At 37.2% G+C, this 16,075-nt stretch overlaps 1 protein-coding gene across 1 annotated transcript in view; it reads left to right on the plus strand.

Moving 5' to 3' along the window:
• Positions 1 to 418: 418 nt before the first annotated feature.
• Positions 419 to 16,075, plus strand: part of LOC107572605 (uncharacterized) — a gene marked incomplete at its 3' end in the record, with an annotated part of 68,933 nt that continues 53,276 nt past the window's right edge. The window contains exon 1 of the mRNA XM_016259025.1: positions 419 to 509. Coding sequence (XP_016114511.1) covers positions 419 to 509 — 91 coding nt within the window. The remainder of the gene's footprint in view (positions 510 to 16,075) is intronic.

The raw sequence follows: 16,075 nt of genomic DNA on the forward strand, positions 1-16,075 counted from the left end.
GAAAACAATTATCATGAAGTGTCTTGATTTTCTAGTGGTTTTATTTTGCACTGTTGAACATAGAAGTGCTTTATTTCTGCAGGTTGAATTTTAACAGTGTTTTTTTGTTTGTTTTGAACAGTTTTTAGTCGTCACCATTTTCATTTTGCCATTTGCATTTATACTTTTGTACACACATTTTTCTTTTCAAGCACACGTTAAAACAAGCCAGGGTAGCTAAAATAAATACACATGGTTTAAAATCAAAATACAATCTTTGTTAAAAAGCAAACAATTAAAACCATTGTGTGACAGAGTGGTGAGGGTGCATCTACGGGCGGCCAGGGTCATTGGCGGCCGGGACATTTTCCGTGCGACCCCGTCTGAATATCATCGTCCGGTACCCCTGCAGCATTGATGTTACCTTTAGCTCGCATGCATGGAGGGGTACCGTAACGCGCTTCCACACCAGCAGGTTTCTGGTGGCCCAGATGGCATCCTTGATGACGTTAAGGGTGAGCCAGTGCGAGGTGAATTCCTGTGCTGTCAAGTCCTTCAAGCCCTGGCCCACCCCAACAAGAGGTCCTCGCTGCAGCTTGTAGCACGATGATGCAGCTGGGTCAGATCCAATATGTATTGGATGTTTGACGAGCATGCGCAGTATTTGATTTTAATTTGCATGCACAAAGTGGGGCTGTCATTGAAGCTAGTATTTAATGTAAATTAAACCATTTCATAGGTTTACACAAATTATATTATACTGTGATTTTAATCTAGTGTATGCAAACTTTAAGCAACGATGGCTTAGTTTTGAATGAAAGAGTTTGGTATGTAAGCCATGTTTATTTTTTATTAGTTTGATTCGTTTTTAGAAATAAAACTCTAATTACAATTTTGTTTGTTCTTTATGAAAAAAATGGGGTGTAACTGTTGTCTTAATTTTTTTCTCTGATAGTCAAGATAGTTAAGTCAGAAATTTGTTCATGAATCAAATATAATTATTCCTTTTCTGATACGATTGAGAGTGCATGTAAACACTCGATCGGATTGAACCCCGAAACAGAAAGAACTGCACATGTGCAATGACGCAGAAATAGCATAATGACGTGTGACGTGCGGAACGAGCGGTTCTTCCTTTTGAATAAAGTGTTGTATAAATGCGTGTCCTGTCATTATAAAATTCTCCTCTCACTCAGCAACTGTGGATTCTCATCCACAGGCAACCCTTTATGGGTGCAGGGAGGGGCATTTTTACTGCATGATAAATATGAGCAGCACAGCACAGCGGTTTATATGTATATTTACCCATAAATGGATAAATATTAATTCTGCTGTTAAAAACAAATAAAGAAACCATGTAGGAGAGTGGTTATTATGTGCACACAATGAGAAACTCTATATTTGTGCAGTGTGTTACCCTCAACACTGGTAATAATAGAATCAATTTATCCTTTATTTATTTATGCTTTGACAATAAATGACTCATACTCTCTGCATGTATAACTCATTTTTAACATTTGAATTCATAAATGCAATGGAAATGTCTTGAGACTAGAGGAAACAAACTGAAATCAAATTGTTTTGTCTCCCCCACCCCGGCTCGGCTCATACCAGACACCAGACTGTCAAAACTGACAATGGCTTCCTTTCACACAGGTTAGTATGTATGTATGTGTGTATGTATTGATTGATTGACATGATGAGTACGTAAAGGTTGGTTCACACTGACCCAAAAACATGTATGACAAAAACTGTGGAAAGATGATGAATGTAGTTCTCAGTTCAATGCACTCAATTTTCATTTGTTTTTATGGATCATTTTATGGATTTTATTTCTTCATATTTAATGGCAGGTTTTATAAGAGTGCCGATCTCTGTTATGCTGTGTAAGTATAAACTTTGAGTTTTGTTTGTTGCTTTTTTGTTAAAAATGAATGTACTGCTTTATGTTTTGATCAGTTTCACAAACATTTGTATGTTGATCCTGTTTGGAAGGAGAAACCTGAATATTTAACATGTAAATTATGCTACTTGAGTTGCATGTTCGACTTACAGTAACTGACATTTTTTTCTGGTCATCTCTTTCTCATCTTCCTCCATTACTAAACAGACAGCAGTCAGTTCATTCAGTGACAGCTGCTGGACTATATTTGCCCTATTTGTTCTGATTTGAACTGCTATTTCTTTCTTCACTGTTCTTGAATCTTCAGTCGATTGAACCCTGTCAAATTCATTCAGATTTTCTTCTTCTCCTTGTCAGTGGGTTATTTTTCAGCTCTGCATGTGTTTGATTACATTTGTTTGGCTGGACCCAAACCACAAATTTCCTGCAGTCACTAACACATTTTTGCAAGTTAGGGTCAATTTGGGCTAAATTCTCAGGTTTAATTTTCCTTGAAACTTAACATCTTAAAACAAAATGAATAACTCTTAAAGTTCCCATGCAGTCACTAATTTAATCTCTTAAAGCCATCTTTGATAATAAAAATGACTTAATTTTGTTCCACTGTGAAAAATTGCACAGTAAAATAAAGGTAATCTACTGGCAGCTGTGGTTGCCAGCATTGTACTGTTAATTTACAGCTTTCTACTGTTAATTTACAGCTCTTCATTTTTACAGTATGTTACTGTTATTATACAATGTGGCAACGCATTTTGTTTTGGAAACCGATTGCTTCAAACCATTTGAGTAAAAAAAAAAAAAAAAAAAAAAAAAGTGTTTATATGCTGTTAGTACTGGGAACTTATTTCATTTTTTAGTCCACTAAGAGCAGAGGTATACAATCCAGGAAAAAAAAAGGGTTTATATGCTGTTAGTACTGGGAACTTATTTCATTTTTTAGTCCACTAAGAGCAGAGGTATACAATCCAGGTTCAGAAAGTAAAAGTCCTCCACAGTATTTTGTTCTAATCACCTGGATTTGCTAATTAGCACAGTTTTTCAGCCAGGAGATCAGAGAAGGGACCAAATCATTCCTTTCAAGTTTCGAGTCAAATTCCAAGTCCTCAAAGAGTTAAAGTTAATGAGATAATTATGTGATTAATTAAGTGCTGATTGATCATTAGTGATGAACAGCTGCTGTTAACAATCAACAACATTGAAGAAAAGTGAAACAAGAACTACATCTGACTTCAGCCACAGCCTTAGATAAAATTTAGATTAAAAAAAAAAAAACATGAAATCTCTGACTTTATCTTATGTCTGCACATTTTCTTATTGAGATTTAACAGAGGTTTTGATGTTGCTGTTTTATTGGTTAAGAAAAAAAAAACGTGCCACCATAATTGTGGTCAAGGTTTGCTTTAGTTTGTGTCTTTACCCTTTTAGTAATTCAAAGTAATTTGCTTCTAAGCGATTGCAATATTGTTTCACAGCAAACATTTATGCACTACTGAATCAAAAGTTTGAAGTAGCAGATTAATGTATGCTTTCTGCTTATAACTCATTATGAAAATACATTATGAACTGGTTTCTCTCTTTGGTTTATTGACTGACGTTCAGCAATTACAAAACTGCAAAAAAAAAAATAATAATTTCCATGAACATTAATATTTTAGTGAAATTAACTTTTGTTTGGTAAATCTGACTGTTACGTTTTAAAGTATATTGCTGTTTTTTCCTTGAATTAATGTTAATCTACTAGTAGCTCCAGCATGGAGTTTTGCTGTTTACTGTTAAATTACTTTTCATGCGATTTTTTTTTTTCATCTTACACTGTAAAAAATTGCTGTAAAAAACAGCAATATTCTGACAGTGGCATACTGCTTTTTAATTAAAACAGTAAAATCATGTAGAAAACAATGTGTTTTGGGTAATATTTGTTGTTTTCGAGAAAGTAGCCTTCTGCAGTCCTGTAAAGTAACAGCGCTCAGATTCATCATTCAGCCAATGATGAACAGCTGCTGTTAACAAGCAGATTCACTTAAGAAAAGAGCAAGAAATGAAACCTGAATTGACATACAGCCACAACCTTAGATGAAATCAACTCAAATAAAACAGCAGAGGAGGATTAAACAACTCCACAAACAGCATTACCAGATTCACACATTGCAATCTGATTTTATTTCTGTCATCTACACAAATTTTTTGAGAATTAAGAGGTTTAGATGTTTTATTGAAAATGTTTCATTTGACCTCACCATTATGGCGATTAGTGTTTGCTTTAGTTGGGTTCTTGACCCTTCACTTTTTAATCTAATTTTTTTGGGGTTTTATAGCTGTGTTTCTAAAGCTGTGGTTTTGATTAATTATTCATGATTATGTAATCCTCATCATCTATTGGTCTGATTCACTGATCTCTTTCAGTGAGATTTTCTTTCTTTATTATTGTTAGTTTCAGGTTAGTTACTATAACTTCATGACTCTGCTCCTCGAGATGACAAACTATTAGGAAAAATTAAAAAAATAAAAACCATTGTGTGCACAGAACCTTTAATAGTACTGCATTATTTAGACACACAGACATCAAGAATCAGCACATGAATCTCAACAATGGTGACAATCAAAAGCTTCATGCTGCAATGCATGCTGGGTACCAGCACAGTACACAACTCAATTAATTAAATGATTGTGCATCAGTGATGAACACCTGTGGTTAACAATCAACATTGAAGAAAAGAGAAACACAAGAACTACATCTGACTTCAGCCGCAGCCTTGGATGAAATTAACAGAAAAAAAAATAAAATAAATAAAAAACACGATGCCACCATAATTGTGGTCAAGGTTTGCTTTAGTTGATCTCTTAACCCTTTTACTGTTGAATCTATTTGTTGCATGAACTGCTGCAAACTTCTACAAAGGATTGCGGTTCTAGCAACAAAGTTACTTGCTGGACTTCTAAAACAGGCAAAACACTCAGCAGACCGTTATCGTGGACCCCCTCAGCATACAGCCGGTGAGTCCCATGAATCTATTGAATCTCAACAGTTTATAGCAAGTGTAGAGCAATAAGCCGAAACTGATTGTCACACTAATCGATAACACAAACAGGGAGCAAAACCCAAAGGCAGTAGAGACATCAGATTGTCACAAGTATCTCATATTGCTGCTGTAACATCCTCTACCCCAGATATGGCTATGAGAAGGCTTGCAAACACTGGTATTCTACCACACCCTATACATATTGAGAACAGATTTGAAGCATTAATGAATGCGGGTGAGGAATCCCCAAATGTGATTAAACATGGATCGGATGAGCCAGCTGCTAACATCGCTACTAACAGGTGCTAAAGGTCAAGCACACATTCGGCATTCAGCTCAGAGCGCAGCCGAGCCCAGGACACTGATAGTGGGTGACTCCATTTTCAGAAACCTCAATAGCATAAATTCAACAACATGCTGCTTTCCTCAAGCAACAGTTTCTGATATGAACAAGGAACTTTGGAAAACTCTGATGAAGCACAAGACCGAATCATCATCCATGTGGGGAAGAATGACATTCGGAAAGAGCAGTCAGAACTCCTTAAGAAGGACTCAGTGAACTCTTTGAAACACTTTGAAGACTTAAAGTTCAGTCGTTCATCAGTGGACCACTCCCAGCAAGGGGAATTAATATGTTTTCACGTTAGCTTGGGCTGAACACATGGCTACAAAGAATCTGCGAATCTTTCATCGACAACTTCAATCTTTTCTGGGGCCATAGACAACTGTTTAAACTGGATGGCCTCCACCCAAACAAACTTGGCGCAAGAGTGCTAAAGGACAACATCTACTTCTCCCTCCATCATCCTTCAGTAGTGTGTGCGCCAAACTTCTCAACCTGAATGGCACACACACACACCTGGACCGAGTATGAGTGAAGACAGAACTTCATATCAGCTTCCGAGTCACCATGTGGTTGACACATCCCACAAGGACATTGAAAACACCATGCAGCCACAACAAGCACTGCGCATGGAAACTACCTCGCCTGAGCTCTGCCCACAGAGCACATCACAGACGGACTGTGACGCATCAGAACAGCTCCAAGACTCAGCACCCAAGGACGACTTTCTGGAAAACAGCCAGGGAAGCCAGGACAACACCAGAGCCACAGCTCTGCTCACCAGACACATTATCCCTCTCTCCAGCATCTCCACTTCTAAGCTTCTCACTTAAAACGGAAGAACTGGTTTATGCTGGGACCAAACTCTCCCACGCTTTCGCTGCAAGCCCCCAGATAACAACTAAAAAAAACGGCGGGCCCCACAACCACCAACGCCTGTGGGCCCAGCTCGTCGTCCTCCTCCTGTGAGAGCTCTCCGGCCACTGCCACAACGCCAGGGCCCAAACCCTCCATCTGCTGTAGGTGAACCAAAAACAACTGAAAACAGCTCTCAGTGATATGTGTCGGGTCCCTGCAATGATAGCAGCAACATTCACAAATGTTTACAGAACAAGCGGGAACCCAGTGTGCCTGTAGTTTTCTCTATTTCTGTTTTATCACGTGATAGAAAGTCTAAGGCCTTCTCAAGCCGTACAGCTGACTCATCTAATCTGCGGCCTGTTATGCTTCAAACTAATATTGCTGTTGAGACAAAATGCAATGCCATCAAGTTAGCATTTTTAAACATTCGCTCACTAAAAAATAAATCATTTCTAATCAATGACTTAACCACAAACAACCTGGATTTCATGTTTCTAAATGAAACATATGCTGGAAGACAGCTGAAGTGCAACGGTCCTCAATGAAACAGCCCCTCCTACACTGTTAAAAATTGCTGTAAAAAAAACTGGCCAAATTTTTACAGTAACATGTGGTTTTCCAGCATTCTGGGTAATATTTGTCATTTTCGAGAAAGTAACCTGCTGCTATATATATATCGTGAATTAAGAACGTTCAAAGTTGACACTCAGAGGCTGCGTTTCAAATCACACCCTACACCCTCATTCACTATTCCCTGCATGAGTTTACTAATACAGTCCTCCTGACAGAGAGAATGAACACTAATGAGTGAATTCAGACACTGATGAACAGCTGCTGTTAAAGGGTTAGTTTACCCAAAAATGAAAATTAGGCTGCCTTTTACCCACCCCTCGAGGCATCCTAGGTGTATATGATTTATCCAGTTGGAGTTAAATGAAAAATGATCTTTAATCTTTCAAGCTCTATCATTGCAGTCAGCAGGTATTGCATGGCTTCAGTTCAAAAGAAAATAAAAGTCCCATATTGTCAAAACTGAAATTTCCTGGCTTTTTTGTAATAACTGAGGTCTAGGGGCTATGTAACTAACATACAAGTTTCAGTCCACAGTAAAATGCACACAACCTGCATAAAATAGCTGTGACTTTTCACAAACCGTTGTGACTTCCATAAAAAGTTGACATCAGAACTAAACAGTCACCACCTTCAATCAACACCCACAGTCCCACTCTGTTTGCCAAACCCCCAGACAACATCACATCCATGCCATTGCTGAGCAACGGCAACATGTCGAAAATGTTAACATTAACCACGAAACTAGATCGGCCGACCTGTAACATTCAGAGGTGTAAAATCCAGGTTCAGAAAGTAAAAGTCCTCCACAGTATTTTGTTCAAATCACCTGGATTTGCTAATTAGCACAGTTTTTCAGCCAGGAGATCAGAGAAGGGACCAAATCATTCCTTTCAAGTCACAAGCAAGTCTCGAGTCAAATCCCAAGTCCTCAAAGAGTTAAAGTTAATGAGATAATTAAGTGACTAATTAAATGATGATTGAGCATTAGTGATGAACAGCTGCTGTTAACAAGCAGAATCACTGAAGAAAAGAGAAACACAAGCACTACAACTGACTTCAGCCACAGCCTTGGATGAAATCAACTGAAGAAAAAAAAAATAATTCTCTCAAGATCCGTTTAAACAACTCCACAAACAGCATCACCAGCTTCACTCATTACTAACCAGACTGACTTTATTTTATGTCTGCAGAATCTCTTACTGGGAATTAACAGAGGTTTAGATGTTCTTGGTTTTTTTGGTCAAGAAAAGAAAAAAAAAAAAAAAAAAAAAAAAAAAAAAAACAATTGTGGTCAAGGTTTGATTAAGTTGGTCTCTTGACCCTTTTAAAAATTCAAAAATAATCTGCTTCTAAGTGTGATCGCGACCTGCTCGGATTATACCCCAGATAAACACCCAAATTTATAAGCCTCCCGGTAGCAGGCTTTCAAATAAATGAAAAGGACAAGCAGAAACAATGCCACAGGATCACAAGTTTACTCATCAAGCACTACTAAAAATATTGAGCTCAACATTCATAAGAAAAGACACTTCACACTTTAAAAGTCAACTACTTGGCTTAAGTCAAACTAGCATTCATTGGCATTGGTAGTGGAGATGTCCAAATACCTTGCTTATGGGGCACCAAAGAGACACTGTATAACCAGCCCAATGGCTTTGGTTTAGTACGACCAAATGAACCGGCCACCCCTATACTCACAAAAAAACAATAAAATGACAATGACAAATAATAGCAATGAACAAAACAAACCAAAGAAACAGACCAAAAAAAAAATTTAAAAGGCGGTTACTTTCTTTGATGTTATACCGTTACACCAAACATTAGATACAGCTCAAATCACGAACCAAGAGAGTTAAGAAAAATAATACAATTTAAACAATCCAAACCAACCAATCAACAAAATTAATACATTCACTACTTCAAACCAACACAACATACACCATCAGAAAAGGTAAAAGCAAAATCAAAAGAAAATCACCCCAAAATAAACCATACATTATCAGTCCCTTAACTGAGCAATATCAATGTAAGGCGAGACAATGAAATAATATCCAACCAACCCCAATAACAAAATTCAAACAAACACCCAAATAAGAATACAATAAACAAACCAAACAATAACAAAACAAATAAACTTAAATCCAACTCAAAGGCGCGCGCGCTCACACACACACACACACACAATTTAACAAGACACACACGCAACAGTCGAACAACACAAATCAATATACTGGCAACCGACCAGCAGGTGACAGCGGACCAAGAGGCAACTGTCTTGCGTCTCCAAGGCAAGCGATGTACAGAAAATAGCGAACTGAAGGCGTTCAAAGCAACAGCGCGCAAGCAACGATCCGGCGTCCCAAAACTGGAACCGGTATATAAGCCACAACAAAGCAGCAGCTGACGACTTATACTCACTAACAATGCCTGGACACACACGACTAATCTTTCCAGAGGAGTGAGGAAAATACACGACCCACACAACAGGTCACATCAGTGCAATGCCACGAGGAAATTGAAATCTCACCTGTGTTTATATAATTAGGTGATTACCTGACGTACCAACCCACCACGCACCATTCTTAAAGGGGCCGTGCTACTACATAAGCAATTGCAATATTGTTTTCACAGCAAACATTTGTGCATTGCTGAATCAAACCTTGAAATAGCAGATGAGCCTGTTTTCGGCCTGTGACTCATGATTAACGAACATCATGAAGTGATCTCTCTCTCTTGGGTTCTTGACAGACATTCAGCTATTACTGAAGAGCAACAAAAAAAATCAGACTAAACAAATGCCACCGTAATGCTTCAATATTTAGGTGGAAAAAAAAGAAAAAAAAGAATAGTATTAGATCAGGCTTTTAGACATGAACACGTATCATATGATCCTGAACGATGGTGAAAATAATTTGATTCCCATGATGGGAGTTTTTACTATGGAATTACCCAACATGCATTGCAGCATGAAACTATTTATTGATAGTCACCATTGTTTAGATTCATATGCTGGTTCTTGATGTCTGTGTGTCTATACAGAACAAGGTCAATAAATTAATATGTTAAATCATATCACATGGAGAAAAGATATAGATACAATAACTATCAAAATAAAACACATTGCTTGCATATTATAGTTTTACAGGATTAATTTAGCTAAACTTGTAAATGAAATGAGTTATTTTGATTAAAATCAGGCCTGTTCATGATGACCATCTCATTATGTCAAAACAGCTAACATCTCGGTTTTATCTTTTCTTAAAAACATTTTATTATTCATTCAGTTTAATACGTAGTTATAACATCGCAACAAAAAGGAACTCTCTTCCCATACATATCATTCAAAATGTTCAAGAATTGGGGAAGGAATTGAACATTTCAATTTCTTAAGAGTTTCCATCAAAGATAAAGAGTTTCTATCTCTTAGCACATAGTCTCTGATTGAAACAAGGCTTGAGGTAATCACTGTTCCCGCTGGTATATCATATCTTTTTTTAAGCAAGAAATATTTCTTGCTTTCCATATCCCTTCTTTGATGACATTGATAACTGTCCACCATCTAATCTATTCCTCAGGGTCTATATTGTACAGAACATCCACTTCGCTTGGGAATCTATATAAGTCAGTTAACCATTCTCGTACAGAAAACCATACCTCCTTAGCATATTTACAAGACCAAAAAAGATGGCTGATGGACTCATCTTCTCCACATTTAGATTTTGGGCATTGTGAACTCGTTGAACAATTCCTTTTTTTCAAAAACACTCGAGTAGGTAGACTTTGATGCACTACTTGCCAAGCAATGTCTTTATGTGCATTAAATAAGAACACATTGCTTACATTCTTCCATACTTGAATACAATCAGACTCAATGAGTTTTCCCACCGGAGATATCCTCTGTAATTCTGGGTATAACATATTTTGCATCATCAGCCTATTAACTTTCTCTATAGGGATATCTGACACTTTAACTTTTCTTAAGAAAGATAGCACCCTTTCGTATATATTTGGTCTAAATTCAGCATGAGGTTTATTTTGTGGACGTCTAATCTTCCAAGCATTGGCTACCTGTTGGCCTACCCAAAGCTTAGCAAAACAATGCCACAAGATTTCTTGATTCTCACTTAGACAAGCTTTCAGAATAGTCAAAAGTCAAAAACATCGATTCCAATTTAATGCTTATTTCTGGAACTGCTAGCCCACCCGTAGCTAGCTTTATACAGTATCTCTCTTCTCATTCTTTCATGTTTGGAACCCCAAAGGAAACCAAACAAGACTTTTTTAAGTGATCTTATAAAATTGACTGGTGTCGGCAAGGTTACAGCTAGGAAGGTGAGGGAAGCCACAATTTCAGCATTTATTACTAGCACTTTCCCTCTCAAAGTAAGGTCTCGATCCTCCCACTGTTTTACTTTCCATTTAATTTTATCGAGTCTCTGATCCCAATTCGTTTTCTCTATATTGTTCTACATATTCTACCTGATCTTTAAAGCCTAATTTTAATTTAGGTTCTTTCCAAAAGGAATACAGAATTTCGGTCTTTTTTCGATTAATTTTTGCACCGGTAGCTAGAGTAAACTTTTCACAGATTTGCAAAGTTTGCTTAATAGAATTATTATCAATAAGAAAGAGGGTAAGATCATCCATATAAAGTGAGACCTTAGCCTCTCTACCTAAACTACCCGAAATCGGAAACCCTTTAATTTCTGGGTTTTGCCTAAGCGCGCAAGTTAATGGCTCCACCGCTAAAATAAATAGCAATGGGGATAAGCTACAACCTTGTCGTACGCCCGAGCGAACCTCAAAAGAGTCTGACAAATAGTTATTTACCAATATTTTAATTTGGCAATCTGTATAAAGGAGCTTAATCCATGAGCATATAGCGGGGCCAAAGCCTAAACGCTCACATAATCTATATACATAGCAATGATCTATACTGTCAAAGGCTTTTTCAAGATCTAGTTCTAGATCTCTAAAATCGCCAAAGACAGTTTACGGTCATGTGCAAACAAATAACTATCTCTGGCTAATGCCAAATTATCTTGTAAGGAGCACCCCTTAATGCCACATGTTTGATCGCTACCAATAAGCTTAGGCATAATAGGCTGAAACTTAAAAAAAAGTGCTTTAGACAATATTTTAGCATCTACCCCTAACAAAGTCAAGGGATGCCAATTTTTCAGATCTTGTTTGTCTCCTTTTTTAAACATCAATGAGATGTCTCCTTCTCTTAAAGCAGATGGGAGTTTTCCTATGCGTAGACTCTCCATGAACATCGTTAGCAATTGATCTTTTAAATCTTCCCAAAAGGTTATATAAAATTCCTTAGGTAGACCATCCGCTCCTGGGCATTTATTATCACTCATGCTCTTTACTGCTTTAGTTAAGTCGTCTACGCAGAGGTTAATCTCCTTTAGGTTATGATGACCTAAAGAAAGGTCATCATATCCTCTTCTTCTATATTTTTAGATCTATACAAGTTATCATAAAACGAGTGAACATGGGATACTATATTATGGGTTCCTGTTATTATTTGGTCATCTTGGATTTTTAAAGAGTCCAAACTTGAGGCACCAAGAAGTTTCCTAAAAAAATATCTGGTGCATTTTTCATTAGATTCCATATGCTGAACTCTACTCCTTATAATGTAGCTCTTACTCTTATAAGCCATTCTTTTAGCCATTTCTCTCTGAAGTTTTGCAATATCTTCGACTATATCAAATCCAAAATGAGACATAGAATATAAGATTTGTAAATCTCTCTGACACTTTTTAAGATGGAAATTACTTTTCAACGTAGCTCTCTTACTTTCCTGTATAAAGAACCTCCTTATTCTAGTTTTAAGATCTTTCAACCAATCTCCCACAGAACTATACAATTATTGCAAAGATTTCCACGGATTAAATTTTTCTCTTAATTTTGATACCACTTTAGGGTCTTTTAACAAGTTTATATTTAATTTCCATAACCCAGGTCCTCTCGTACTACTTCCATTTATCTTTACTACACAATCTACTTTAGCATGATCAGAAAAAAACACCGGTTTCAAGAAAGATTCCATTACCTCAATTGTAGGTGAGGAAAATACGAAATCAATACGAGAAAAGGAGGAACCATTAGACCAAGTAAAACCTGGAATATTAGGGTTCTGCAATCTAAAAATATCTGTTAGTTTAAAGTCCTTAATAATATTCGTAAGATCTATAGAACTAGAATAAAGTTTTATTGTTGTTATTGATTTCCGATCTTCTTTAGCTATTATACAATTAAAATCGCCTCCCATAATTACTTCCCGCCAGCAAATTAATATTGAAGCTATTTCTTTCAAAATTTCCTTCCACTCTTGTAAATCTGGAGGGCAATATACATTAAATTATACGAAAAGCTATACCATTTAATTTCACGTCCACATACAAAAGTCTCCCACTAACCACTTCCTGAACTTGTTGAATCTCAAAATACCAACCTCTAAAGAGAATGACTACCCCAGACGACTTATTCTTATTATCACCTGACCATATAGAATGGCCATATTTCCATCTATCTTGAAGGAGTCTATAATTAGACTTATAAGGTATATTACATTCTTGAAGGAGGGCGATGTCATGACCCTCACTATGTAAAAAGGGAAAACACAGAAGAACATTTCACTAATTCAACTAAACCTCTAGTATTAATAGATGGAACAGATAGACGAGAAATCTATAAAAGAGAGAGTTTATGTAGGGGAAACTAGATTACTTTTCAGTCTTTTCCTTTTCTTTTCTTTTTTAGCTCGGGGAGGTAGTTCTTTCTGTGAAGCGGATTCTTTCATTTGAGTGGTAATTGAAAACATGTTAATTTCATCAGAGTCCAAGAAAGGTTCAGAATTAGATGCCCAATCAGTCACTTCTTCCTGTTCCTGCCTAGAGGGCAATATGGAGCTCTGGGAGTCCCGATTATCATCGTCTAGAAGGGAGTCCGATGTTGATGATCTTCCAGACAGCAGAGACAAAGACAAAGGGAAGGCTTAAGCTACCTCCAAGAGGATATTCCCTTTCTGTTTCTGAACTTCCTTATCTGGAGTTGTTATTGCAGCACCGATCTCTCCTTCAAGTGATTGAACTTCTCATATTTGTGTCTTTTCCCCTGCTTTCTTATCATTAAGTGCTAACGAGGGATCAACAATTCTTGAAAGAGGCAACAACTCTTCTTTCGACAAGGTCGATATAGAAACTTCAGCTACTCTTTGCAACTGCGGTGAGGGGTTTATACTAGACATTTCCAAAGGGACCATACCATCTTGGGCGGAAAAAAAAATGCTGATTCCCAGTAGAAACAAGCTCTCCAGTAGTACTCGCCAAGTCTTCAAAGTCCACTACATTTTCAGTTTCTCCATGATTCTGTTGTTTTGTTTTATTAGAGTTGTAGCGTCTCGACCAATCTGACACACTAATTTTAATTTGATTTAACAAATCAATTATTCATTAGGTTAACAAATCGTCACAGTCCCCTCACTCAATTAACTGGATGCCAGGATGTCTGCTGAACACCAGGCGCTCTGGTCACCATGACAACTAATCATGATATCCCTGGTTTTATGACCCCCCAGGAATGTGAGAAGGATAGCCCACTCTTGTCCCAAGGAAAAGCAGAGTAGAAATGGACTGTGTTCTAGTTAATTCATAGAAAAACCGTTATTTGAATGAACACACATATTTCTTCAGGCCATTGAGTATATTATTGTCATTGTGTATTTTGTCTTTGATATTCTTAGACTATTTTAGTATGCTTGTGAGGGGACCCATTCCTGATCATCCCTTTTCACTATATGTAATCTTACCTTGTTTAGTATCTATCTAAAATAGGAATAGTTAATTATAACTAGTTATGGTTAATTATTCATATTCAGAGCTGATTCGCTACAGAGTAGGCATGGGGACAATCACGAAAACCTGTGGCTTTTTGCTCCACAAAGGTTGCATTTCTTTGGTAACTGACAATCTTTGGAGCCATGTTCTTTGCTTTTACAATGTCTACAAATTTCCAGTTCACAGTTGGCAGCTATGTGATCTAAGGAGCCACATTTTCTGCATTCTTTTGGTTGTCCATTATAGAAAACATAGCCCCTAATTGGGCCTAATTGGATTACTGAGGGAAGGTGGTGGTAATTGCCCTCAGCGTCTTTCTTCAAATGCACTTGAAACTTAGATGCTCCCGTTTTTATTCCATCCTCATCTCTCATCAAAGAGGTATTCAAAACAGTGCAATGCATAGACAACCAAGTAGCAGTATCTTCTACTTTGATCCTTTCAGAGTATATCAGAACAGTTACAGTTCTAACATCTTTCAAACAAAGGAGTCAATTGGATTTTCTGAAGACAGGGAGTCACCATTTTCTTAGAATTGAATCTTTCCACACAAAGCTCATAAGCTGAAAAAGTGGTGAAAACAACTTCAAAAACTTTCCTACCAGGCAGAGCAAAGATATAATCCAGTTGCAAGGGTTGGAGTCCAAGTACAGTCTGTAAGATTTTCCTGCTGAAATTCAGACGATCCATCTCCAAACCTTCCAGATGCTCAAAACGGACTGTATTCCTTCGAACCAAAGAGGCCGACTAACATCTCTGTTTTACAACACCTCATGCAGTGTTACATCGAAAGATCTGATCTCCATGATGGTGGCATCATTTTAACCAATAAAACATCAACATCTGATCCTCTGTAATTCTCAGTAACAGCAGGTGTTCATCACTAATGCACAATCATCATTTAATTATCACTTAATTATCTCATTAACTTTAACTCTTTGAGGACTTGGGATGTGACTTGAAGACTTGCTTGTGACTTGAAAGGAATGACTTGGTTCCTCCTCTGGTGAAATCAGCTGAGTTCATGGGTGGAATAAACATATGGCAGGACTTTTACTTTCTGCCCCTTGGATTTTACACCTCTGGTAACATTACACTCTCAAAGGATGGACGATCTGACAGGATTGTTACTATAAGGTGGATCACATCTAACGTGTATAGTAAAGACAAACTCACTGTGTCTATCTAGTCATGATGAAGATGTGTATACATTACAATTACAGCAGGCAACTATTTTTAAAGCTACATCATTGTTCCAGCCGCAATTAATCACAACAATGTACTGTATATACAATTACAAATGATTATATATGAATCGTCAGTTTGTTGTTTTACACACATGCACAGACATTATTTCATACACGACATAGTCATGAGATGCAAGAAACATAGACAAATGGCAAGAAATCTGTAGACGCGCCCATAACAACAAAAGACAATACTTTATTGAACCTTTTCTGATAAGAAGTGTGCGCTGCAAATGCGAGCATTTTTTACCATCGTTTCTATCCAGTCTGCTCGTTTTATCGCGTTTAACCACAGCTGT

The sequence above is a fragment of the Sinocyclocheilus grahami genome, unplaced genomic scaffold (genome assembly GCF_001515645.1).
Source record: "Sinocyclocheilus grahami isolate Dianchi unplaced genomic scaffold, SAMN03320097.WGS_v1.1 scaffold1781.1, whole genome shotgun sequence".
NCBI lineage: Eukaryota > Metazoa > Chordata > Actinopteri > Cypriniformes > Cyprinidae > Sinocyclocheilus > Sinocyclocheilus grahami.